Source organism: Aedes albopictus, chromosome 3, assembly GCF_035046485.1.
Source record: "Aedes albopictus strain Foshan chromosome 3, AalbF5, whole genome shotgun sequence".
NCBI lineage: Eukaryota > Metazoa > Arthropoda > Insecta > Diptera > Culicidae > Aedes > Aedes albopictus.
This window is the reverse complement of record NC_085138.1, coordinates 246,788,176-246,815,141: the sequence shown is the minus strand read 5'-3', so window position 1 is coordinate 246,815,141 and position 26,966 is coordinate 246,788,176. Positions and strand designations below refer to the sequence as shown.

General features: G+C 39.4%; 3 protein-coding genes across 3 annotated transcripts in view; 1 reads left to right on the top strand and 2 right to left on the bottom strand.

Moving 5' to 3' along the window:
- Positions 1-5,417, top strand: part of LOC115264689 (uncharacterized) — a 36,910-nt gene extending 31,493 nt beyond the window's left edge. Inside the window, exons 3-5 of the mRNA XM_029868672.2 lie at positions 2,794-3,466; positions 3,820-4,447; positions 4,638-5,417. Of these exons, the coding sequence (XP_029724532.2) occupies positions 3,240-3,466; positions 3,820-4,447; positions 4,638-4,811 (1,029 nt within the window). The 5' untranslated portion in view covers positions 2,794-3,239 and the 3' untranslated portion in view covers positions 4,812-5,417. The remainder of the gene's footprint in view (positions 1-2,793; positions 3,467-3,819; positions 4,448-4,637) is intronic.
- Positions 1-26,966, bottom strand: part of LOC134291769 (uncharacterized) — a 582,206-nt gene that overhangs the window by 105,681 nt on the left and 449,559 nt on the right. The gene's annotated exons all lie outside the window — the stretch shown is intronic.
- On the bottom strand, positions 24,915-25,355 carry LOC115264688 (protein transport protein Sec61 subunit beta; the record flags this gene model as incomplete). The annotated part of the gene is given in 1 exon segment (XM_062856888.1): positions 24,915-25,355. A coding segment is annotated over 1 exon segment (88 nt), but the record flags the coding sequence as incomplete, so codon positions are not given.

Genomic DNA, 26,966 nt, shown 5'->3' with positions numbered 1-26,966 from the left:
TAACGTAACACCACAGAGAAACAGACGTAACACTTAGAACAAATTTCATTAAAAAACATCGTCACGGAAACGTAATCGCCCATTGCTAAATGTACTGTGCTTGACCGGGCCGCCACTAGATGGCGGTAGTGAGTAAACGTCAAACAGAAGCAAAAACGATACCAGCGCCGCGAGTGACCAATCGACCTACTACTGAATATTTTAATCAACCATTAAAAAGGTGACCGTTGGGAAGCGATGAGAGTGTGACGTATGTTTCTCTGTGGTAACACCATAAACTCATGGCTTTGTAATACCACACTAAATTCTTGTTTAATGAATTCCTCTACATATTTCCATTAGTGATTTTTAAATAAATTCTGCCAGAACCATTACAATTTACAATTACTACATGGAATACTTCCTCCAAATGTCGGGAACTCTTCTATAAATCCCATTAGAAAACTCACTTAATACATCGAGCATTTTTTACCAGTATTTATCCATAAAAATCTAGGAAAACAAAATGTTTTTCTTAAAAACTAAAAAACCCTTTATTTTTAATTGAAATACATATTTCCTAATTGCTTCAGAATTGTCTCGGTCCAAGAAATAATTTGAAGAATTAGTCGAATGAAAAAAAAATGATGGTAGACCCTAAATAAATATAATTTGAGTTTTTCGTCTGATTCAAAATTTGAAATCATCGTTTTTGAATCAGTCTGTGCTCCTTCAATATTGTAACACAGACAAACAGACGTATCACTTACAATAAAGTGCAATTAAAAGTATCGTTACATAAACATAATCGCCTACTATTGCTTATCACGCTGTGTTCTGCAAACCGCTATGAACCGAAGGTGGCGGCAAGGATGGGAACACTCACTTGCAAAGAGTTACACTCACTTGCTATTTTCTCAGCTCAGAAGCGTGCAATCAAAAAACAATGTATGGAGGACTTTTGCTTTGTGGTTTTATCTAAAAGTTTGCCGAATAGAGGAGGAGTCGCACACGCATACCGAAGTCGTGACAGAGCTGCGAAGGCAACTCTCCACACGGTGAATGTAAATTACACTCACCTCGTGGAGAGTTACTTTCACAGCTCTGTTACGACTTTGCTATGCATGTTCAACCCCTACTTTATTCGGCAAACTTTTAGATAAAACTACAAAGCAAAAGTCGTCCATACATTGTTTTTTGATTGCACGCTTCTGAGCAGAGAAAATAGCAAGTGAGTGTAACTTTTTGCAAGTGAGTGTTCCCATCCCTGGGTGGCGGTAGTGAGTAAAAGTCAAATAGAAAAAAACGATGCGAGTGAGCAATTTTCGAACTACATAATATTTGAACTAAACGCTAAAAAAAGGGAACCATGAGACGTGAATAGAGTGAGACGTCTGTTTGTCAGTGATCCCTCTTCACAGTAGCAATGGACATTTAAATGTACCATTAAATGTACCAATCAATGTAATCAGTTAGTGGAGCGGACCTGGTGTGATGGTTAGAACACTTGACTATCACGCCGAGGACCTGGGATCGAATCCCACTCCCGACAAACTCGCAAAATGTGAGTTCTTCCTTCGGAAGGGAAGTGAAGCGTGGGTCCCGAGATGAACTAGCCAAAATCTCGTTAATACAGATAAAAAAATAAAAAAAAATGTAATCAGTTCTACGAATGCCACTATTCTTCTGTGTTTTCTGTATAAAACAACAAAATGTATAAAAATAAAGCCTACACAGTAAATGACATTTTATTCGACCAACTGCTTTTTCTTCCGAGTAATAGCGACTGCATTTTTTCCTGCGCAATTATCTCTCTGTTTCTCAGACACCGGTCTTTGGCCTGTTTAACTGCCACAAGGCACAATAACCACCTCCTCATATTGGCGACGACGATATTACCTACTAGGTATAACAATGGATGGCATGTTAAATCGTTTCTTACGACGCAAAAGGCAAAGAAAATAGTAATAATTGCAATCGGAGCAAATCGCTACAGATTTGTTGTTGGTCGAAAACTTGGCAAGGGATTTTCGCTTGCTTTACAATATAAGCAATCTCAAAAACATTTAACCTATGCAAAATGCCAACAAACGTGTGCATTATAAGAGTAAACAAAATATTTTCAAATAGAGGATCTGGTTCCATAGTATTTTCAGATCCATGCTTGTGCGTTCACGTGTCATTGAGCTTCAATAAGCGAAACCAACTAAACACGTGATTTTTTTCAAATGGAACGCAAATCAAGCCTCTCCGCGAATTTATAAACGGAATTCCATGTTGTTCATTTACACTATCATATTACTCATTTCCTTGGAATAGTAAATTAGCAGTCGTGGCATTTTTGCTTTGAAATGCATAATGGGAAACACGTATGCTAATGCGTATACGTACTCGTATCTTAACATATATCGTTAGGCAGTAGAGAATGAAACGGTAGTTTGAGTATGGGGACACATACCTGCGAAATCAATCAGATGTTTTTACTCTACTGGTGCGAACGACTGCACGGGTAGATTTGCGGACATACAATTGAGGTTTTCTTGGTTCCGTAAGAAAGTTTGAACATTGTGAGTAATACGTACAATTTAGTGTGAGTGAATCTGAGCGTGTTTTCTTTACATGGGAGAAAAATTTGCGCAAAAGCATTCATTGAGCAAACTGATTGTATCTCTCATCTCTCTCACGCGACTTTGGTGCTATTTAAATTCATTCATACTCGTTTATGATTGCAGTTGCAAGTCTCATTCTTATAAAAGTTCATAAAATTCATACTAGAGTTCATGCTGATTATATTGTATTCATTACCTTTTGCAGAGCGTGAAAAATCAATACCATCAAAAGGGGACGAACCGGGCCTGACCGGCAAAGTGCAGGGCCGGAACGATCTTAACGGTGCAAACACCATTTCATTCACTAGCGTTGAACGTCAGGATGGCGCCTACGTACCGACCGTTGGCCGCTGGGGCAACGAGTGGCCAAGTTGACTCGCCGTCGTCCGCAGCGATCTTCCCTCGGTCCTACCATTGGACCGCGGGCTCGGTCAATCCACCGGACGATTGACCGACCCGGAAAGTCACAGGCACTATGTGACGGATACGGAATCGGGCCTTGCCCTTGGGACCGCTAGCCCCGGATGGACCCTCGACGAGGATAGCTACAATCTGGCCACGTTTGACCAGATCAATGGAGCATGGCCGATTGACTCGCCGTTACCGCTACCAAAGTGGTCCAGCAAAACGGCCAAACCGTTCATCGTCCACATGGTGTGGCAGTATGAAGATTTGATAGGCTTGATTGAAACCAAACTGCAGCGGATGTTGGAGGAAACTCATTACAATACAGCCAATAACTTTGTGGATTTTCACAAGGCATACCGCGGCGCTCACAGTGCCGACCCGGATCTTAGAACACATTTCCAGAACTACACGATACCGATCAACCGTCGGCATCACATGTGCGTCAGCTTGGCAATGGAAATTGTTTCTAGGTAAGTTAAATGCGAGAAGTCCAAATTAATATATTGATTTCCATCATGTTTGCGTTTTTCCTGATAGCTTTTCGTAAATTTTCCTAATTTGTAATTTCTGTATCTCAGAGTGAATATTAAGTGTAACCTTTTCAGGACAATCTCATGAATATTTTTATAACTTCATCTTTGTAGTGTTCAGTTATGTCTCCTTTGTTTTTTATATATATACAAAAGTAGAATCATTGGATAAATGTTGAAATCCTAGAGATTATTCTAGTAGAAATTTTAGATAACTTTTCACGGAAGAATTGTTAAGATAGCGAAACGTTCTGTTCATTCTTGGACTCATGAAGAATTCTACGTTATTCCAGACTAGCAGAACAGCACCCGCATATTGCTGAACGTTGCTACCTGGTTTCGTGCGAGGAGGCAGTTGAGGAATCCGAAGCTTACATCCACCACTGCACCGAGAAAGACATCGAACATGCCGGACCAGGTCTGGAGAAGGAGCATGCTCTGGTCGCGATGAAAATCGAGGTCGGAGGACGCGAAGGTGTGCTAATTCTTGATCCGGGTTACCACGTGGCACGCGCTGTAACTGTAATGAAAGACCAATGCTATCCACATACCGGCTGGTTTACGCAATCGGATGAGCCACACTGCAAACGAGAGTACTGCTACGTATTGAGTCACCACGATTCCAATTTCATCACTTGGACGGAACGCGTTACACGTGCCGGCAAGCAGCAATACGAGATGTCGTTGATCTACATTGAGCGACCCTATCGGACAGCGATCGACGTCACTGTTCGTAGGAATCTCGTGTACAACTTCCGCTCGTTGCTATCACGTGACGCCAAAGGACGTGTATGCGCTGGACTTTACTTCCCGGTCGTTCTTAATCCAGGGGATGCGCAGGTGACTCTGTTCTACGATAGTGTCAACGATACACAAGTAAAGCAAAAATTGAAGTTCTCGTCGTTTAAAGATCCTAAAATCGTAAGTAACAGACACAGCCTATATATTTTTGTATAGAATATCAAAAAGTTTTGGGCTAAATTACCTTAGATTTGTTCATAAAAATTCACAAAAATGTCTTCCGCACAACCAAGATAACCGTATCCCAACCAAGATAACCGTCAATTTAAAAACAATTATATATCATCGCCCTTTTCTCTATACATTCCAGATTCCTGATAATATTATGGCTCATTTGGAAAACCTAGCTCCGCAACTGCGGATGGAACTGACTGACCTAATCGAACTGATGAGTGATCTAGCGGATTCTATGCAGGATGCAGAGTTTGTTAAACAGGTGCTGGACATTAACAACAGCATCACCGAAATGTCGGCCGATAACTAAACAGAGCATTACTATCATTTCTGAACGTGCACTTTAATTTCTTACTATTAAAAAAAGAAACATTCGTTTAAAATACTTCTTATCAACACCAATTATTTTATACTTTCTTTTCGGGTAGATTGATTCACTTATAATAATCGCTTTTTGTCATCAACAGGACCGATGATCAAAACACTTTTCAAAATATATCTAACCGCGTATTCACTATAAACGAAAACCACAATTCAAATATGTAGGCAAAACACTTAAATCTTCTAGAATACATACTTATATACAGACCAACACAAAGACACACACACTCACAAACAAGTTGAAACGCTAGGTATTTCTTGATATCAACACCAGTTAAGAGCATTAAATTCCATTTATTATCATGTATTTTACGGGAAGGGTCTTTAGACAGGTCAGGATAGATTTGGGTTACTTTTGTGTACGCAAAACAGCATAAGAATAATTATGACACTAAAACTTGTAGGCAGAAAACCATGCACGATGATGATTCGGTACCGTTTTTTTCCGAGGAGATTGTCTAAAATACAATGATGCAAGGAAAATCATATAATAGCTTATCAATAAAGATTCCCATTCGGGATGGCTTAAAACGCATTGTTGAGTTTATTTATCGAAAGAAATGAGACCGTTGATCACGAACTGGCCACGACCTACCACGGAACAACAGAGAATACAGTCGGAACCCGCTCGTTGAGTCACAACCTCCACCCAACCAACGAATTGGATTCGCTAGTTGGGTAAAGTGACAGCAGCACAAGGGGCGTGCGCATTGTTTTTTTTTAAATCATGTTTAGGTTGGAAGTAAAAAGTAATTTTTTTCAATTTGTTTTACATTTAGAGCAAAACTGATACGTTTTGCAGGATACATATATGACCAATGCGAGAAATAATTATTTTCACCCATTTTTAGTCGGTGAAGTGAAAATATAGATGTTTATGAAACCACCCGGACCAAAATGCAAGCACAAAACGCTTTCAATGATCGACAAAATAAAGATAGCCGATGTTTTGCATTTGTTTCGATGTAATTGTACATATTGTTTTTTTTTTTTTTTAAGAATTATGAAATAGAAATTCTTTTCGATTATCAGTAAAGTTTAAGAAACCAAAAACTCATTAGATCGCCCCTCGGAATTACAGATTGGTTGTAATTTTCAGTTTGACATTGAATTATGACATCCAGGTACTTTTTAGTTGGCCGACAGGTCAACTAACGGAGCCCCAACTAAAAAGTCACCCAACTATTAAGCCCCCAACCAGCGGGTCATGACTGTAATTGGAATTGATCCTAGCCTACGCGGCAAACACGCTCCTCGTCAACATGAGATTTTGTTTTGATCAGAATAATTGAGATAAGATTTAGAACACTTGTTCAAAACCTTACCGAAATCCAAACATGTAACGCTTTCGACATACAAGACAAGATTTTTTTACAGTAAACTGAATGCTGTCGTAGATAAGATCCCAAACATCATGATTAACATGTTCGACTTCAACGTGAAGTTTGGTTTCGAAAACTCTCTCATGAATGGCTTCTTCTTCTTTATGGTTCTACGTTCTCAATGGGACTTGGCCTGCCTCGCTTCAACTTAGTGTTTTTAGAGCACTTCCATAGTTATTAATTTGAAGCGCTTTCTTTGCCTGCCATTGCATGAATTTGTACATTGTGTGGCAAGTATACAATGATACAATATGCCCAGAGAGTCGAGAAAATTTTCCCAGCATTTCGTGCACGTATAAACATTGAAATTTAGCAAATAAAACGCGTTGAACATCGAGAATTCAATCCATTTGTAATTTTTCATAAAGTATTTTGTTTTTTTTTAAACTAGGCATCAAACTACAAAAGAAACCAATATTTAACACTTGTGTTAAATTTGTATTACAAAAAAAAAGATGAACATATTCGTTCAAACTTGTAACTCCCTACTACTCATGTAAGAATGTTTGATTTCGATGACGTTTATAATCAATTTCAAATCAAATCTCAAAAATGCCAAATGTTTCATTATTCTGCTGCTATTCTGCTATTATCAACGCATCCCCTGGCTTTCGCCCATCTGCGTTGTTTTTTTCACTAGGCAATACGTCTAGCAATTGATGTTTATGGGCTTGCCGGACCAAGTCATGTAGCTAAGCCAAACACCCCACCTACAACTGCTGGGTAGGCACCATTGTCCCGCCCACTGGTCTTTTACAGCTAGTTGTAAGTGCATGTGTGCGTGTAAGTGTTGGTGTATGTGTGTTAGTGTTGGTGTATTGTAGGCACTAACTCGTTCTAATCCACTCTGATTGCTAACACCCTATTGAGCCATTACCCTTACATCTGGCAATCTATGAAATAGAATGAGTTAAGCGCCTGTACATAATAGTCAGTTAATCAAACAAGGAATATTAGTAAATATTAAAGCGAAGATACAATGAAGCAACGCTCCGAATCTCGAGAGCACAAATTCCAAGAACCAAATGACAGGCTGCGCGAACAGTCGGTCGACTGGCCACCACCAGTGAATAACCAATCGAGTAAACCCTCCAGCACAAACCGCCACCAGATCTCCCGACCTGCGCCCAACAAATCCGAGGCACAGCCCAGCTACAGCTTCACCTTAAAACCAAAATCTAGATTGCAGAGCACAATACTTCCTAAGTAACCACGCAGCTCGGGCCGTAAATCACGCACAACACGTCACAAATAAGACAAACACTACCCCGCCCGTACAACCGAAACCGATCTAGGGTAGAGAAGGGCCTCTTTCCACTCCAACCCGGACTCAATTGCACCCACAGGGTAGCGCACCCCACACACACTGCACTCATGCATCCATCACGACCAGAGCCGCACGGTCACCTGGGTTGCTTCTACATATCTGATGCATGACCTCACCCAACCCGTAACGCAGAGTTTAAATCCCTCTCTTGCATTACAAAGCAGTCCCTCATCCCAAAGTTTGTGCATGGTATAAATGAGATTATAAAGCTGAAGAAATCGTCACCAACACAACCGCCAACAATGAGCAGTCAATTGGTGTCGGCAGAATTAATGACGACCCCCTCAGTCCCAAACCCAATTATCCTACACTACCCAAGTAACCACAATGCCGAAGCCGTACGCACTGCACGTACGAAGTACAGCAGACCTACCCGCACCGCCTAAACAAACCACCTAGGCCGAACACAAGCGAAAAGCGGCGCCACCACTGTTGAACCACGATTATATCAGTAGGTATAATCGCAATTAAGCAATATGGTAAAAAGCAATATGGTGCCTGTATTAGTTATCGCACTACCTAAGGAAAACTACTTCTAGAAAAATAAGAAGAAGACCGACGAATGTCATCGATATGTCAAATTATTGATAAGTTTTCATACTTTACAGGAAAAATATACAAACGGAGCCAAAACTACTTTTAGTATTTATTACGGCGTGTGCCAATGATAGGAACCCTGTACCAGTTATGGACACATTTGTTAATTTGGGTTCCACTTCGCACTATTTACATGCATTCCTTACGGGATTTGCCATAACTGGTACACTATGGCGAAATAGGGTGCAAGGAGGCTGAAAAGTTAAGGAAAATGATTTATTTCTACCATAATTTCAGCAAATTGTGAAGTTTGAATGATTGTAATCATCTTTTGCGATCGTGATCTGTTGTTCACGATTTTTTCTTGTTGATTTGTATCTTTAAAGATTGAAAATCAACTATGGCGAATTTGAGGTACTATATCCATAACTGGTACACTGAGCCTAAGCAATCGTACACTGAAAGTAGCGTTGTCGTGAAAATTACTACAACAGGGGTTACAATTAACAGACTCGCACCAACGTTTTTCAACCGAAGTGACTTTGTGTTTATCATGAGAAGACATATAGTATTTATTACTATTATTCTGAATTGCTGCTAAGGTTGTTGTCTTCACTATTGAGGAAACTATTCGTCAGTTAAATATACAATACAAGGTTGTTACTTTGACTGTTTCCGATTTACTGCACTGTGGTAGTGGTTTTGTTCTATTTCAGCATAAATTTAAATCACAATGTTATTTATTTGAAGCTATTTAATTTTATTACATTAGATGAAAACATTAAAAAATTAAGATAAGATTATCGCCACCACGATTGACCGATACCGGCATCTGCTTGACACCTGAGGGAAGTTTGGAGTAGTCCAGTTTGCAGCTCGGTTTGCAGCAGTCTTCGTTTACTTCTTCCAGGTTATAATCCTCCCGTATGCATCCACCGGGAATTTCTAGGAACTATTTAGTTTCACCATTTAACAATCCTGAAAAAAAAACACGACCCCTAGTGAGAAACTGGAACCAACTTATTTTATAGATTAATACAGGGTGACTGGTAATTCGTGTTACACCCGAAAGGAGGTGAAAGTAGACCATATTTGCAGCAAAAAATTGTTCTACAGGTAGGTCCGGAAATCACTGCTAAGTGAGTTATTCAAAAATTAGTGTTATTAAATTATTCCATCTTTAAACATCTCTAACTTAGAAACTATGAACCGTATAATCAATCTTAGCGCATGGATAGAAAGCTTAAAGCTTTGTCTTTTAATGCTCTTTGGACAGGTAATTGATAAAAAGTCATTTAAGTGCAGAAATTTTGACTTTTATGTAAAAATTGCCTAAAAATGTACCCCCTTTTCACCTTTTTTGATAGTTTACTCGTGAAAAACGTGATAAATGTGAGAAATGTTCTTCTACAAAACATTCATTTTTTGATACGCTACCAAACTGTTCTTTGGTGCAACATTGTATCTTTCATAGTTTTGTCACAATCTTGAATTCAAAATTTTGTGAAATAAATCAATGTTTTTATTGCAATACTGTCTGGCAACCCTACACGTTTGCTTGCTGTTGGTCGTCGTGCGCATGGCAACGAAGTCCAGCGTCGCGGCGGCGGTCATCGTTTGACAGAGCCAACAGTGAACGGCAAATTGCGCGCAATGTTTATGAATCAATCTCAAGGCATCCTTTTCTTTGGGTGAAGATTCAATTCGCCTAGATGCCATACACCCAAACCCACTCACTGGTGGAATTTAGCGAGATCATACCGCTGAGTGGCACCGTTTTAAGGGATATTCAAACCTACGGGCTGAGACTGGGTCCGGCCCGGGCCGCGGTCGGGACTCGATAGGGCTTTTGTCGCTTCATTCTCACGGCACATAATGCTCACCGGGCTATAGCGCCTGCGCACCAGCAATTTATGTTGCGCGAACGCACGCACAGTATGAAGCGGTTGTCATTTATTTTTGTTTTTGTTTCTGCGTACTTTCTCCAGTGTGTTTGATGTACATTCATCCAGAACTTTCTTTTGCAATTTCTACAGGAATCTGGGATTCCTCCAGCTTTTTTTATGATTTCCCTTGAAGTGCTTTCTGGGACTCTCCCGTAGTGTTTTCTGGAAAACCTCTAATGAGATTCTTCTAGGAGTCCTTCCTGGTATTCTCCAGCTACTCCGTCTGGGCTTTTGTCCTTGAGTTCTACTAAAATTTCTTCTGGGATACTCTCAAGAACTGGTTTAGAATTTTTCTCCAGAAATTCCTCCAGGAGTAGCTTCCCACAGCTTATTTATTTTCAGTTCAACGGGAAGCCCTCCTGAAGTTCCTGAGAGTGAGTCCAGGAGCTCCCCAGGCATTCCTCCAGGGCACCCCCAAAAAATACCAAGGGAATTTCTTTAGAATTAGCCCAAGAATTCCTCCAGCATTTGTCGTAGAATCACCCTAGGATTTTACTGGGAATTTCTCCATTATAACTCTGGAAATTAATGCAGGAGTTCTCCAGCAATAATGCATGCTTCTGTTCAGGATTTTTCCCGAAAATTACTGAAGGACTCAAGGGATTTCTCCAGAAATTCCTGCATTAATACCACCAGGACTTCCTCAAGGGATTCCTCCAAAAAATCCTCCACGATGTCAACTAAAATTTCTTCCAGTAGTTCTCCCAGGAATAACTCCAGAAATTCATCTCGAAATTCCTACAGGAATTTCTCTTCAGGAATTGTGGAAAGGATTTCATCAGGAATTCTTCCAGGGATTTCACAAGACAATTTTTCTATAAATTGCACCAAGACTTTCTTTAAGAATTCCTGCAAGGATTTATCTAGGAATTCCTCTAGATTTTTTTTTCCACGGTGTCCGCCAAGAATTCTTCCAATTATTCCTCCATAAGTTCCTGCAGGAATTCATCCCGAAATTCTACCAGGAAATCCTGCAGGGATTCCTCCAGGAATCCCACCATAAATTCCTCCTGTAATTGCTGCAGGAGATCCTCTAGAGGTTCCTCCAAGGATTACTCTAGAATTCCTTCCAGAATTTCTCCCAGGAAATCATCGAGAAATTCCTCTAGAAATTCCTTCAGTAATTCCTCCAGAAATTCCTTCAGTAATTCCTCACAGAATTCCTCTAGGAATTTCTACAGGGATTTCTTAAAAAAATTCTCCAGAAAGTACTCCAGGCATTTCTCCAAGAATTTCTCCGTGAGTTACTCCAGGTATTCCTACTGGAATCAGGAATCTTACAGATGTTTATCCAGGAACTACTGCAAGATGTCCTTCAATTTTTTTTCCAGGAATTCCTCCAGTGATTCCTTCATAAATTTCTCCAGTAAATGCTCCAGAAAATTCTTTAGAGATTCCTTCAGAATTCCTTCCTGTATTTCCTCCAGGAAATCGTCCAGAAATTTCGCCAGTGATTCATTTAATAAATCTTCTAGGGATTCCCCCAGAAATTCCTACAGAATATCCACCAGAAATTCCTCCAGGCTTTCCTCCAGGAATTCCTACAGAAAATACTCCAGGAATTCCTCCAGGAATTTCACCAGGAATTACTCCAGGAATTCATCCACGAACTTTCCCAGAAATTCCTCCAAGAATTCCTCCGAAAATTCCTCCAAGAATTCTTTCAGGAATTTTTCCATAAAGTCTTCCAGGATATACTCCATGAATTACTCCAAGAATTGCTTCAGGAATAACTCGAGGAATTCCTCCAAAAATTCCTCCAAGAATTCCTTCAGGAATTCTTCCATAAAGTCTTCCAGGAAATACTCCATTAATTACTCCAAGAATTGCTTCAGGAATAACTCTAGGAAATCCTCCACGAATTACTTCAGAAATGACTTCAAGGATTCCTACGGGAATTCTTCCAGGAACTACTTCAGGCTGTCCTCAAAAAAAACCTCCAGGAATTCTACAAGGAAATACTTACGGGATTCCTCCAAGAATTACTCCAGGAACTACTCCAGGAAAGCCGTCAAGAATTCCTCCCGGAAACAATCCAAGAATTCCCATAATTTCTCTTTGAATTACTCCAGGAATTCGTCAAAAAAAATACTTCTGGAATTTTTCCAGAAATTCCTCCCAGAATTCCTTTTAGAAATACCTCAAGGAAAAGCTTCAAGAATTTCTTCAGAAAATCCTTAAAGAACTCCTCCAGAAGTGCCTCCAGCCAATCTTTTAGGAAATTCTTCACGAATTTTTTCAGGAACTGCTCCAGATATTGCTTAGGAATATCTCCAGGAATTCGTCTTGAAGAACTATTCCAGAACGTACTCCAGGAATTACTGCAGGATTTCCTCAAGAAATGTCTCTAGAACTTCCTTCAAGAATTCCTTCGGTAAACTTTCCAGGAATTCCTCCCGGAATTATCTCAGGTACAGTATTCTTTAAAGAGTTACTACAGGGATTCCAGGAATAGCTCCAGAAACTCAGTTAGAATTAACTAAAAGGATTCCTCCAGGAATCACTCCAGTAATTCCTCAAGGTTGGATGTCATCCAGGAATTTCTGTAGGAATTCTTGGAAAAATTTTGAACGGATTCTTGATTGAAATCTTGAAAGAATTCTTGGAAGAGTTCCCGTAGCAGTTTCTGGAATAATTTCTGGAGGATTTTCAGGGAGAATTCTGGAGTGATTTTTGGGGAAGATCTTGTAGGAATTTCTGGAGGATTTCCTGGGAGAAATCCTAGAAAAGTTTATTTAGGAATTCCTCCCAGACTTCCGCCAGGAATTGCTTCAAGAATCCCTCTATGAATTTCTCCAAAAATCCCTCGAACAGTTCTTCTTGGGATTTTTGAAGAAATTTATTCAGGAATTACTTTACAAACTCCTCCAGGAATTCCTTCAAAAATTCCTTCAAGAATTTCTCCATGAATTCCACCAGGGAATCCTCCAAAAATAACTTGTGAGATAGCTCCAGGGATTCCTCCTTCAATTCCTCCAGGTATTCCTCCAGTGACTCTTTCAAAAACTCCTTCAAGGCTTACTACAGGTATTTCTCTAGGAATTCCTAATGAAATTTTTCCAAGGAAATCCTCCAGGAATTCTTCCAAGACTCCCTCCAGGTATTTCTTCTAAAATTCCTCCAAGGATTATTTTAAGAGCTCCTCCAAGGATTCCACCAGAGATTCTTCCAGGGATTAATTCCTGAAAGAAACTTCGAAGGAACTCCTGGGAGGAATTCTTAGATGAATTTCCGGATGATATCCTACCTAGAGGAATTACTGGAGTGATTCCTGGAGGAATTCTTGGAGTAAGTTCTAACGGAGTTTATGGAGCTATTCCTGAAAAAAATATGAAGCGTTTCCCAGAGAAATCCCTGGAGTAGCTCTTTAAAGAATTCCTGTAAGTACCTGAAATAATTCCGGGAAGAATTCCTGGAAGATTAACCGAAGGAATTCTTGGAGGAAATTCTAGAGACATTTCTTGAGGAAATCCTGGAGTAATTCCTAGAGTAGGTTCTGGAATAGTTTTTGGAGAAAGCCTTGAAGTAATTCATGGAGAAATTCTTGGAGTGTTTCTGAGAGGAATTTCTGGAGGCCTTCCTGGAAAAATTATTGAGGAATTTCTAAAATAAAACCTTGATAAATTTCGGGAAAAATTTCAGGACTAATTCCTGGAGATATTCGTAAGCAACATCTGGAGGAATTCCTGAAATAAATCGTGAAGGAATTCCTAAAAGATTGGAGCCACTTCTGAAGCAGCTATTTAAAGAATTTCTGAATAAATTCTTCAAGCATTTCCTTGAGGTATTTCTAAAAGGAACTCTGGAAAAATTCCGGAAGGTTTTTTTAACGAATTCCTGGAGTAATTCAAAGAGAAATTATGGGAATTCTTGGATTGTTTCCAGGAGGAATTCTTGACGGTTTTCCTGGATAAATATCGGAAAGAATTCGTGCAGGAATCCCTGGAGTAGATCCTAGAAGAATTCCTGGAGTCATTCTTAGATGAATCCAGTAAGTATTTCCTTGTAGAATTCCTGGAGGATTTTTTTGAGGATATTCTGAAGTAGTTTCTGGAAAAATTCCCGTAGGAATCCCTGAAGTCATTCCTGGAGCAATTCCTGGAGGATTTTCAAGAGTTATTCCTGAAGCAATTGGGTTTTTAAATTAAGAAAAATTCAATGATTTTTTTATTTCATTAGGAATTCCTAGAGAAATACCTGTAGTAAGCCTTGAAGGAGTTTTTGAAAGAGTCACTGGAGAAATACCTGGAGGAATTGAAGGAGGAATCCCTGGAGCTATCTCACAAGTTATTTTTGGAGGATTTCCTGGTGGAATTCATGGAGAAATTCTTGGAGGAATTTTTGAAGGAATTACTGGAGAAATTTGTGAAGGAATTCCTGGAGGAGTTTGTAAAGTAATTCCTGAATAAATTTCTTCAAAAATCCCAAGAAGAACTGTTCGAGGGATTTTTGGAGAAATTCATAGAGGGATTCTTGAATCAATTCCTGGCGGAAGTCTGGGAGGAATTCCTAAATAAACTTTTCTAGGATTTCCCCAGGAAATCCTCCAGAAATTCCTACAGGATCTTCCCCAAAAATCACTCCAGAATTCTCCCTGAAAATCCTCCAGAAATTATTCCAGAAACTGCTACGGGAACTCTTCCAAGAATTCTTTCAAGATTTCAATCAAGAATCCGTTCAAAATTTTTCCAAGAATTCCTACAGAAATTCCTGGATGACATCCAACCTTGAGGAATTACTGGAGTGATTCCTGGAGGAATCCTTTTAGTTAATTCTAACTGAGTTTCTGGAGCTATTCCTGGAATCCCTGTAGTAACTCTTTAAGGAATACTGTACCTGAGATAATTCCGGGAGGAATTTCTGGAAAGTTTACCGAAGGAATTCTTGAAGGAAGTTCCAGAGACATTTCTTGAGGAAATCCTGCAGTAATTCCTGGAGTACGTTCTGGAATAGTTCTTCAAGACGAATTCCTGGAGATATTCCTAAGCAATATCTGGAGCAGTTCCTGAAAAAAATCGTGAAGGATTTCCTAAAAGATTGGCTGGAGGCACTTCTGGAGGAGTTCTTTAAGGATTTTCTGAAGAAATTCTTGAAGCTTTTCCTTGAGGTATTTCTAAAAGGAATTCTGGGAGGAATTTCTGGAAAAATTCCAGAAGTAATTTTTTTGACGAATTCCTGGAGTAATTCAAAGAGAAATTATGGGAATTCTTGGATTGTTTCCGGGAGGAATTCTTGACGGCTTTCCTGGAGTAGTTCCTGGAGTAATTCTTGGAGGAATCCCGTAAGTATTTCCTTGTAGAATTCCTGGAGGTTTTTTTTGAGGACAGCCTGAAGTAGTTCCTGGAAGAATTCCCGTAGGAATCCTTGAAGTCATTTCTGAAGTAATTCGTGGAGGAATTCCTAGAGTTATTCCTGAAGCAATTCTTGGAGTAATTAATGGAGTATTTCCTGGAAGACTTTATGGAAGAATTCCTGAAGGAATTCTTGGAGGAATTTTTGGAGGAATTCCTCGAGTTATTCCTGAAGCAATTCTTGGAGTAATTCATGGAGTATATCCTGGAAGACTTTATGGAAAAATTCCTGAAAGAATTCTTGGAGGAATTTTCGGAGGAATTCCTGGAGGAATTTCTGGGAAAGTTCGTGGATGAATTCCTGGAGTAATTCCTGGTGAAATTCCTGGAGGAATTCCTGGAGTATTTTCTGTAGGAATTCCTGGAGGAAAGCCTGGAGGAATTTCTGGTGGATATTCTGTAGGAATTTCTGGGGGAATCCCTAGAAGATTTATTAAAGGATTCACTGGCGAAATTTCTGGACGAAAGAAATCACTGGCGAAATTCTTAGAGGAATTCCTGGAGTGTTTTCTGGAGGAATGTCTGGAGGAATTTCTGGAGGATATTCTGTACGAACTCCTGGAGGAATCCATAGAAGATTTATTAAATGAATCACTGGCGAAATTTCTGGACGATTTCCTGGAGGAAATACAGGAAGGAATTCTGAAGGAATCTCTAAAGAATTTTCTGGAGCATTTACTGGAGAAATTTATGAAGGAATCACCGGAGGAATTCCTGGAAAAAAAATTGAAGGACATCTTGCAGTAGTTCCTGGATAAACATCTGTAAGATTCCTGATTCCTGTAGGAATACCTGGAGTAACTCACGGAGAAATTCTTGGATTTATGCCTGGAGTATTTCCAAGAAGACTTCCTGGAAAAATACCTGTTGGAATTTCTGGAGGTATTCCTTGAGAAATTTCCGGTGGAATTCTTGGAGGAACTCCTGGAGTAGTATCTGAAGTAATTTCTGGAGGAATTCCTGGAATAATTTATGGAGAAATTCATGAAGTAATTCTTGGAGAAATGCCTGGAGTACTTTCTGGAGAATTTTTTTAAGAAATCCCTGTAGAAATTCCTAGAGTAATTCTGTGAGGAATTACTGAAGGAATTTCTGGAGGAATTACTGAAGGAATTTCTAGAGGAATTTCTTGATGATTTCCTGGGAGAAATTCTGGAAGGAATTCTAGAGTAATCCTTGGAGGAACCTCTAGAGGATCTCCTGCAGCAATTACAGGAGGAATTTATGGTGGGATTCCTGGAGGAATCCCTGCAGGATTTCCTGGTAGAATTTCGGGATGAATTCCTGCAGGAACTTATGGAGGAATAACTGGAAGAATTCTTGGCGGACACCGTGGAAAAAAAAATCTAGAGGAATTCCTAGATAAATCCTTGCAGGAATTCTTAAAGAAAGTCTTGGAGCAATTTATTGAAAAATTGTCTTGTGAAATCCCTGGAAGAATTCCTGATGAAATCCTTTCCACAATTCCTGAAGAGAAATTCCTGTAGGAATTTCGAGATGAATTTCTGGAGTTATTCCTGGGAGAACTACTGGAAGAAATTTTAGTTGACATCGTGGAGGATTTTTTGGAGGAATCCCTTGAGGAAGTCCTGGTGGTATTAATGCAGGAATTTCTGGAGAAATCCCTTGAGTCCTTCAGTAATTTTCGGGAAAATCCTGAACAGAAGCATGCATTATTGCTGGAGAACTCCTGCATTAATTTCCAGAGTTATAATGGAGAAATTCCCAGTAAAATCCTAGGGTGATTCTACGACAAATGCTGGAGGAATTCTTGGGCTAATTCTAAAGAAATTCCCTTGGTATTTTTTGGGGGTGCCCTGGAGGAATGCCTGGGGAGCTCCTGGACTCACTCTCAGGAGGGCTTCCCGTTGAACTGAAAATAAATAAGCTGTGGGAAGCTACTCCTGGAGGAATTTCTGGAGAAAAATTCTAAACCAGTTCTTGAGAGTATCCCAGAAGAAATTTTAGTAGAACTCAAGGACAAAAGCCCAGACGGAGTAGCTGGAGAATACCAGGAAGGACTCCTAGAAGAATCTCATTAGAGGTTTTCCAGAAAACACTACGGGAGAGTCCCAGAAAGCACTTCAAGGGAAATCATAAAAAAAGCTGGAGGAATCCCAGATTCCTGTAGAAATTGCAAAAGAAAGTTCTGGATGAATGTACATCAAACACACTGGAGAAAGTACGCAGAAACAAAAACAAAAATAAATGACAACCGCTTCATACTGTGCGTGCGTTCGCGCAACATAAATTGCTGGTGCGCAGGCGCTATAGCCCGGTGAGCATTATGTGCCGTGAGAATGAAGCGACAAAAGCCCTATCGAGTCCCGACCGCGGCCCGGGCCGGACCCAGTCTCAGCCCGTAGGTTTGAATATCCCTTAAAACGGTGCCACTCAGCGGTATGATCTCGCTAAATTCCACCAGTGAGTGGGTTTGGGTGTATGGCATCTAGGCGAATTGAATCTTCACCCAAAGAAAAGGATGCCTTGAGATTGATTCATAAACATTGCGCGCAATTTGCCGTTCACTGTTGGCTCTGTCAAACGATGACCGCCGCCGCGACGCTGGACTTCGTTGCCATGCGCACGACGACCAACAGCAAGCAAACGTGTAGGGTTGCCAGACAGTATTGCAATAAAAACATTGATTTATTTCACAAAATTTTGAATTCAAGATTGTGACAAAACTATGAAAGATACAATATTGCACCAAAGAACAGTTTGGTAGCGTATCAAAAAATGAATGTTTTGTAGAAGAACATTTCTCACATTTATCACGTTTTTCACGAGTAAACTATCAAAAAAGGTGAAAAGGGGGTACATTTTTAGGCACTTTTTACATAAAAGTCAAAATTTCTGCACTTAAATGACTTTTTATCAATTACCTGTCCAAAGAGCATTAAAAGACAAAGCTTTAAGCTTTCTATCCATGCGCTAAGATTGATTATACGGTTCATAGTTTCTGAGTTAGAGATGTTTAAAGATGGGGTAATTTAATAACACTAATTTTTAAATAACTCACTTAGCAGTGATTTCCGGACCTACCTGTAGAACAATTTTTTGCTGCAAATATGGTCCACTTTCACCTCCTTTCGGGTGTAACACGAATTACCAGTCACCCTGTATAAACTTACCGTAAGAAATTTTAATCCTCCAAGTCGTATCGGACGATCATCAAACGGAAAAATGCCTTTTGGCACCATCGTAATTCTGGATCTTTCCATATCATCTAAAACACACAGCAGCAAGCGAGTATAACATTATAATGATATTTATCTGAAATTTTGGCTTACCTTTAATAACCTTTTGATTTCACTTGAACATGTTGATCATTTAATCGACATCACTGCGTTTTAATCTCGGTTTTAACATACTGAACAACTTATTTAAAAAAAAAAAAGGTCCGAAAAATGTTTTGTATTCTTTCTGCAGAGCTCACTGCGTAAACAAAACAACAATTTGCATGTAAACGTAAAACTGACTACACGATCAGTATAATCAACTATAAAATAACTTCTGTTACAATAATATTTCATTCTACTGTAAACGTGGTAGAATTGAGAGTGTTACTTCACTATTTTTGTTACTTTTACGAAAAAGATAGTAATTTTTACGATCAAATGTGCTCGTGCTAAGTGAGGATTTTAAAAACACTGAGTTGTTAATTTTGCAGTCAAATCACTATGGAAAACGGGATCAACCCAACTATTTTTCAGTGAATTTCACGGATTTCATGGTATATTTAACAAAACGTTATGCTTTTATTGCGGAGATTCCACCTGTTTAGACTCCTGCGCGAAAATTAGTTGCGTGGATTTTTCTTGCGTGGGCCCACAGATATAAAACCAGACCGCGTCCTGGTTAATATTTTACGCTGTGTTGTTAGGTACACATTTGGTGATAGTTTTGCATTGTAGACAAATATTTATAGTGCACCTACGCTGAAAATGAGCCTAATCATTTATTTGCGTCGGAATCTATAAATCTTCACAACGGGCAATAAATTCAACAACGCGTTTGTCGTTCAGAATACTATGAAATTGATTTCAGTGTAGATCCATTCCCCGTTCCTACTCAGCCCTAACGATCCACAGCAATGCTTGTCAATATATGCACCTCACACACACGCAACCCAACAGTATGGTCACTTGAGTATCCCTGGGATTACATGATGGTCAGGGATCACAGCCATCAAAACGTTCCACACTTTACCAGGGCTTGCGACCTGTAACCATGATGATTTCCGCTATGGGAAACCATGATGGCTAGCGGTGTTCAAAAATGCCAAATGTTTCATTATAATGATAAAACTAAAATAAATTTTACCTACCAGTAAAGATTTATAGGAATCTGGCTGAATATCATTTTTCAAACCATAGAAAATTATTACGAGTATAAATATTGCAATAAGGAGTTGATGTTATCACAAATTTTAGACAATAAATATGTTTATAAGAGCTAGTATCAAAATATTGTTTCATCATCATTAACTATTTTTCCAAAATGCTCTGCGGGTCACATTTATAAGCGTATGTAGAAGGTCGCAGTTTGAGCACCACTACACTACATCGTAGATGACAGCTGGAGAAAAACAGATGAGTAAATAAAAGTCGAGTCAAGTACAAGACACTGAAGACGACCTTACAGTTGAGGTCGAAATACGTATCTGTCAAAGGATGCAAATTCTTAGTAGGATTCAAAGGAACAGTACTTAAGGACAGACTTGTTAGAGTCCCAAAATGGCCGCCACAATGGCCGACTTTGGCACCTACTCACGATTTCGAGGGCACAGATTTCTTCGTAAACAAAACTAGCGCACCTGATCTTTTTATTTCAAGCTTATTACGAGTGAGCAAGAACAGAATAATGAAATGTACTGTTGTGTGAAGCTTGCTTCTTGAAATTTGTGCGTTTGAAGTTTTGATGCACTGTTGAAGCGGGATTTCAAGAAGTTTGTCCTTAACGCGATTTTCTTTTTACTTACAGATGACGAATTTCGCGCCAACTCGACCAACGGTTGGCAGCACCCTCTCAGAATCGAACGAAACTTTGTGGGCATAAACAATAGGTCTTTCAAAGCAACTTTGCATATTTTGTTTTTCTAAATTTTTCAAGAGTAACATTTGAAGAGGACCTAATTTTTTTTCATAGATTTTTTTTTCAAATCGATGTAACTCAAAAATGACAAGACCTACAAAAAAGTGTTGTATGGCGCACTACCGTGAAATTTCATGAAGTTTTTTTAGAAAAATATCTAAAAAATACAAAATTAATTCCTACACTGAAAAATAAAGGTTTTAAAAATTTATATCGATATTACAAAAAACCCTATGTTTTTAATTCGATCATTTTTTTTTCTGGAGAATGGTATTTCAATTACCTAATTTTCTCCAAACAATGTTGCTGTGACATATTGTATTTTTTTACGAATAATCAGACTTTGGCGACGAAATTGAAAAAAAGCGTGACATAGAGGGGAGGGGAGGGGGGTTGAAAAAGGACGTATTTTGCGTGACATAATTTGTGTATCATTCCTTAGACTAACTCGTTTTCGCTCAAATGCTGAACGTAGCTCCTGGGAGTCCAAAACAATCGATACAGGAGGTAAGACTTGTCATTTTTCGAATTTTATGTTTTTCATATAAGTGTGGGCCACCCTAATACGCCCTTTTCAAATGGTAGTCTAGATAAATATTAGATTATGCAAAATTGCTTCTTCAACAATTTTTGAAACATCCATAAAGTTTCATTGGTTGATGAGAGGCTACTGAACCTATATATGGCCATGTTGGCACGAAACACGATGAAAAATATTCACTCAATGTGGACATGAAAAAAGTTTTTGTTAGAAAAACTTTTTTCCCTTAAATATGTCACAGCAACATTGTTTAGAGAAAATGTAGGTAATTGAAATATCTTTCTCCAGAAAAAAAAATCATCGATTTAAAAACATAGGGTTTTTTGTAATATCGATTTAAATTTTTAAAACCTTTATTTTTCAGTGTAAGAATTAACTTTGTATTTTTTAGATATTTTTCTAAAAAAACTTCATGGAATTTCACGATAGTCCGCCATACAACACTTTTTTGTAGGTCTTGTCATTTTGTCGATTTGAAAAAAATCTATGAAAAAAAATTAGGCCCTCTTCAAATGTTACTCTTGAAAAATTTCGAAAAACAAAATATGCAAGGTTGCTTAGAAAGACCTATTGTTTATGCCCACAAAGTTTCGTTCGATTCTGAGAGGGTGCTGCCAGCCCCATAGAAGGGTTGGCGCGAAATTCGTCAGATATTCCCCTAACAAGCCCAGGTTAATCATCATCAGATGAGTAAAGATAAATCCAAGCTAAGATTGTGCGAGCGAAAATTCAAGGAGCCAAATTCGCAGCTCGCTTTCGCTATTTCCCTATCAATAAGGCAGAGGGTATTGAAACGCACATCTGCGAAAAGGAGCGTGGAGACTTTCTAGATCACGGTTTCACAACCTTTATTTCGCGACCCCCCAACTGCTTGCAGACACGCTTCGATTGTTCTACTAAAAGCGGGGTGACAACAGACTGGGGGTTCGCGGGAGCCAAGGTTGGGAAACGATGCCCTAGATAGTCTCTAGACAGCTCTAGACCATAAAGCTAACAAAACCGCTATCATCGGTGACATAAGCTTCCTGTAGGATATCTTACATCGCCTTAGTGGAACTAAGCTGCATGCCGCGGTGTCTGTGAAAGAACATCTGGATACCGTAAATCGATACGGCTGGCTAGCTGGAACGCTGGCTCGCTTGAGCACTTTGAAATGTTCTTTCAAGTGCCGGTCAAGTCATCATCATCTCTCGATATGATCCGCCAAGAAGTTCGACGTATTATTCGCGTTCACACTGAAGCTCTTTCATTGCAGTAGATACTAACAGCAGGGAACAGTCATCCGTACCTAGCATTACATCAAATATGTAGAGCCTGGGAGGTCGCTCGAGATGATCAAAGCTAACCCGTAGTATTTGCACAACTATACAGTACACTTCTCATTATGCTGCATTATATGGGCCACCGAGACTTCGGTAGACTAGATGTAAGCTGATGCAAGGCTTCTCATTGAAGGTAGGTACTCTCAAATCCTTTGCAGAAAGCTCCTGAATAGGCCGTCCTTTATTTTGCAAAAAAATAATGTTATAAGTTCGTAAAGTGGAAAACGATGAAGTCCGTATCTCAAGGCTAAGTGTCAAAAAATGTATGGGACAAAAAAAACCTGATTTTTTTTCGACTAAAACCGATGATTTCAGAACCCTAAAGGGCCAAAAATAACGTACGATTTCGTCGAAAAAAAAATCACTTTTATCACACACAATTTTTGACAACTTTAGGCTCCTTGAGGGACCACTCAGCTTTGAGATACGGAATTAAAATATTTACACGATCATTTCTTAGCTAAAACAATCGTTTTCCACTAACGAACTTATAGCATTTCCAGTTTTTGCAAAATAAGGGACGGCCTAACTCCTGAACTGGATACAAGAGAAGAATGACGCAATTCTCCGCAAACAGGATTATGTGTCGGACGATCCTGTATTGACCATTTGCAGAAAGTAAATGAATTTCAAGTATTTCTATCTGATGTTCACCTTTATTGCTTTATTCTTACTTTTAATTGTTACCGTTAGAAACCATATTTTTGCGCGAGTTCTTCTTTGAATTTTTCAGAGGTTTTTATTTCCTGGGGTTTCGCCGGATTTTTTTCTGGCTTTTTTCAGTTCTCCCAAGGTTCATCCAGAGGGAGAAGCTCCGAGAGAAATTACAAGTGAAACCTTAAAAGAAATCCCGCGAAAACTTAAAGAAAATACTCCGACTAAAACTTCTGAAGAAATCTTGGGGACCATTCATAAACCACATAGACTTTTTGGAGGGAGGGGGGGGGGAGGTGGGGGCGGTTTTCTGTTCAAAGTCTACGCTCCATACAAATTTCATTTTTTTGTATGGATGAAAGTCTACGAGGGGGGTTTAGATGGCCAAATTTTGGTCTACGTGGTTTATGAACAGTCCCTTGTGAGAAACTGCGGAAATTCGTTGAAGTAATTACAAGAGAAACTCCGGAAGAACGCCTTTAGAAAATTTGGGTGGAACGCCTTCAGAAAATTCGCGAAAACTCTTTAAAAGGGAGTCATGTTGAAATCCCAAGTATAACTCCTGTAGACACTCTGGGAGACATCCCGAGAAGATCTCTTTTGGAAGTCAGTCCTAAGAGGGGCACTGGAATGAAAAATTTTAAAGACAAATCCCGAAAGAAACTCTAGGAGAAATTATGCGACAACATCTGAGAGATTAGGAATTAGAAACCAAAGAAGAATACCGGAAGTGGAGCGGACCTGGTGTTATGATTAGAACACTTGACTATCACGCCGAAGACCTGGGATCAAATCCCACTCCCGACAAACTCACAAAAATGTGAGTTCTTCCTTCGGAAGGGAAGTAAAGCGTGGGTCCCGAGATGAACTAGCCTAGGGCTAAAAATCTCGTTAATACAGATAAAAAAAAAAAAGAATACCGGAAAGAATTTTTCGAAAAATACTGGTAGAGATCTGGGAGGAATCCAAATTAAAATGGCGTAAAAATACGAAACAAAACTTGAAGAAGGTATTTGTAAAGAAATTCCAGAAAGAAACTTTTGTTGTTTCTTATTTCCTCCGAGTTCATTTCCATAAGACTGGTGATCCTTTGCGGAAATGGCATTTGGATCACACGAACAGACGTAACACTGGCCGAATTTCCATCGAGCATGTTTTAACGTAAAAGTTGTGACCAGAGTCACGCGCATTGTTTTTCTTCGCGTTTGACATTTCACACTAGCGTCTTCTGGTGGAGATGTTGCACAAGCACAACGCAGTGCTTTGTGCTACATGTATACTAGGCGGTGGTAGTGCAAACTGCGCGTTGAAATTTTAAGTTCATTGTTCTAGGTGTGACGTCTGTTTGTCTGTGCTTGGATCGCTTGGATTATGCTCGAGGATAGCAAGAGCTTGCAAAAACTTAGAGTAAACGAGCGTTCATTGACTGGTGTTCAGAAGAACGGTGTATGGAGAAGAAGGATGAAATAGGTACAAGGTTTACGGCCCAAAACTTGAAGGATACGGTGGGCAGGGAATGATGCAGGAATGCCCGATAGTCACCCAACAAAGATTGTATTCGGAAGAGTTCCGGATAGTACCAGACAACTGTGGTCCACAATTAACAAGGAAAACTGACCAGATCGAGAGTGTTCTATTAACTACTCTTATAGAGTATGACATGGCGACCGTGACAGGATGGCTTTCGGTTGAACAATTAACCTTTCGGAGCCGGATCTTGGATCTCACTTGCCTCGAATATGTTTGTTATGCTCGATTCCATCGTCGGGGACCATTCGGCCCGAAAGATTCATATCAAATAAGAACTAAGCAATTTTCAATTTTAAATCACGTCTTAAAAATACATTCAAGGAACATTTCTTTCAAAATAACGGCATAATCTTATTATTCTCTGTTTTTTTATTATACTTTTTCAAATGATAACGATATCTCCATTTTGCGAATTAAATTATTTTGTATATTCTTTTATAAGAATCGACACATCAGTACAAAACCATACGGGTTCATGAATCTTGCTCAGAAAAGAATATCTTCTCCGAAACGCTACCAACACTCGAAAAAAATATAAGGAAAAATGCCACCCGGGCATGCATCGGAAGTGAAACTCACCCAGGATACGATAATGTTAAGAGTTATAATAGTATAAAGTGAATGCGTCTTATGTGAAGTGAATTCCACCAGCAGGGAACGCGGCTTACTTAGAAGAAGAAAAAAAAACTAGGGCGTCCTTACGAGCGAGTGTACTTGCCCCAGATGTGCAGCATGAATACGGACGCAATGAACAGCAGAGACATCACTAGCACTGGAACTGGACCACTGGAAACATAGAGAGAAATAGATAACGGATAACCATTAGATGATTGTTCAGGACGGTCTGGGGATTAACAACTAACTACTATCGATAAGGTTTACAGAGCCAGAGTTAAACAGTTGTGTTGATATCGTGCACAGTTTTTTTTTTTTTAACAAATTCTATTCAGATCATGTATAGTGCATTACATGATAACCACAATTTCCACTAGGTGCATTTGTACCATCACCTGCGGGAATAGTGAAGAAATCAGAGATGGACTTAATTAGTATCCTGTCACGGTACAAGAAAAACATCAGATTCATCAGAAGATGCAATATCTACACATTCGGGGAAGTGTTCCAAAAACTGTTTTCATCGGAGGAAATAAAATCGCTATTTGGAAAACGAAGTTCGTTCACTCGGAAATCCTTAGATTTGGCAAGGATTTTGTTGAACCGACTGACTTCACTCAAACTGGAAACATTTGTACAAAGGTTTTTTCCAACCGGATCGTTCAGCAGACCGAAGAGCTTTCTTGCAGGCCTTGTGAACCGACCTGAAAGCCTCCAATCCAGCCGAACGTAACATGCTCCAACTCTTTTTACATTGTTTCCTGAGCTTGGTTGAATAAGGTTTCCATCAAGGAGTTCCGCTTGTGGTCCTCACAGACCGCAGAGGACAAACTTCAAAAAGCTTCCATGGTAAAGGACGTTGGAGCGTCAAAGGACGATGAGTATCCATGAAATTTGGTCACAAGGGACCGTTCATAAACCACGTAACTTTTTGGGGGGAGGGCGAGACTCTGGCCAAAGTCTACGCTCCATACAAATTTTCAAATTTTTGTATGGACAACAGTCTACGAGGGGGGGGGGGGGGGGGGCTGAGATGGGCAAATTTTGGTCTACGTGGTTTATGAACAGCCCCCAACCAAATCAGTAAAGAGATCCTAGTTGATTAACCGAGGATTGCTAAAATGCAAAGTTTGCGAAGTAGCATTTAAATGTTCAAAAAAGATTTAGCGATGGTCTGATAAAAATTCTTAATCTGGAACATATCAATTGGTCAACATTAGACGTAACGTAACACTTCCTGTCTAGCAGATAACTTGAAGGTTTTCGGTTGTCTATGTTAAGTAATCGAAAATCTGTACTACTTAAGTATTCCACCAAACCTCTCAAGTTTATGTTTGAGCTACCCAGATGATATGTTGAGTATTAGCCCGAACAATAGACGTTCATTTGAGGTTTCCAACAAACACATCCATTGTGATAGCGCATATATCTCTGGTGGTTAGTTCAGAGATGGGATTAGCAACGATTGACACGCATACAGGATCGATGCATGACATGGTTTTTACTGAACTGGAATTTTCCTGGATGTTATAAACACCAGATTCTCAAGATTTGAAGAAGAAAGAAATTCCAAAGAAAGTGATGTTCTTCTACTAAAGTCATTTGGGCTGTACCATATGCCATATGCCTGTTGCATATCCTGCAAAGATTTATCGCTGCTGATCTTTTATGCGGAAGATTAATCTGATCTGTTCTAACCTTAGCCACTACCCAAACTAGGCAAGATCAGACTCTTTACAATCACAGTACCGTGAGGTGCCCATATTTCGTGCACTTAAGAAT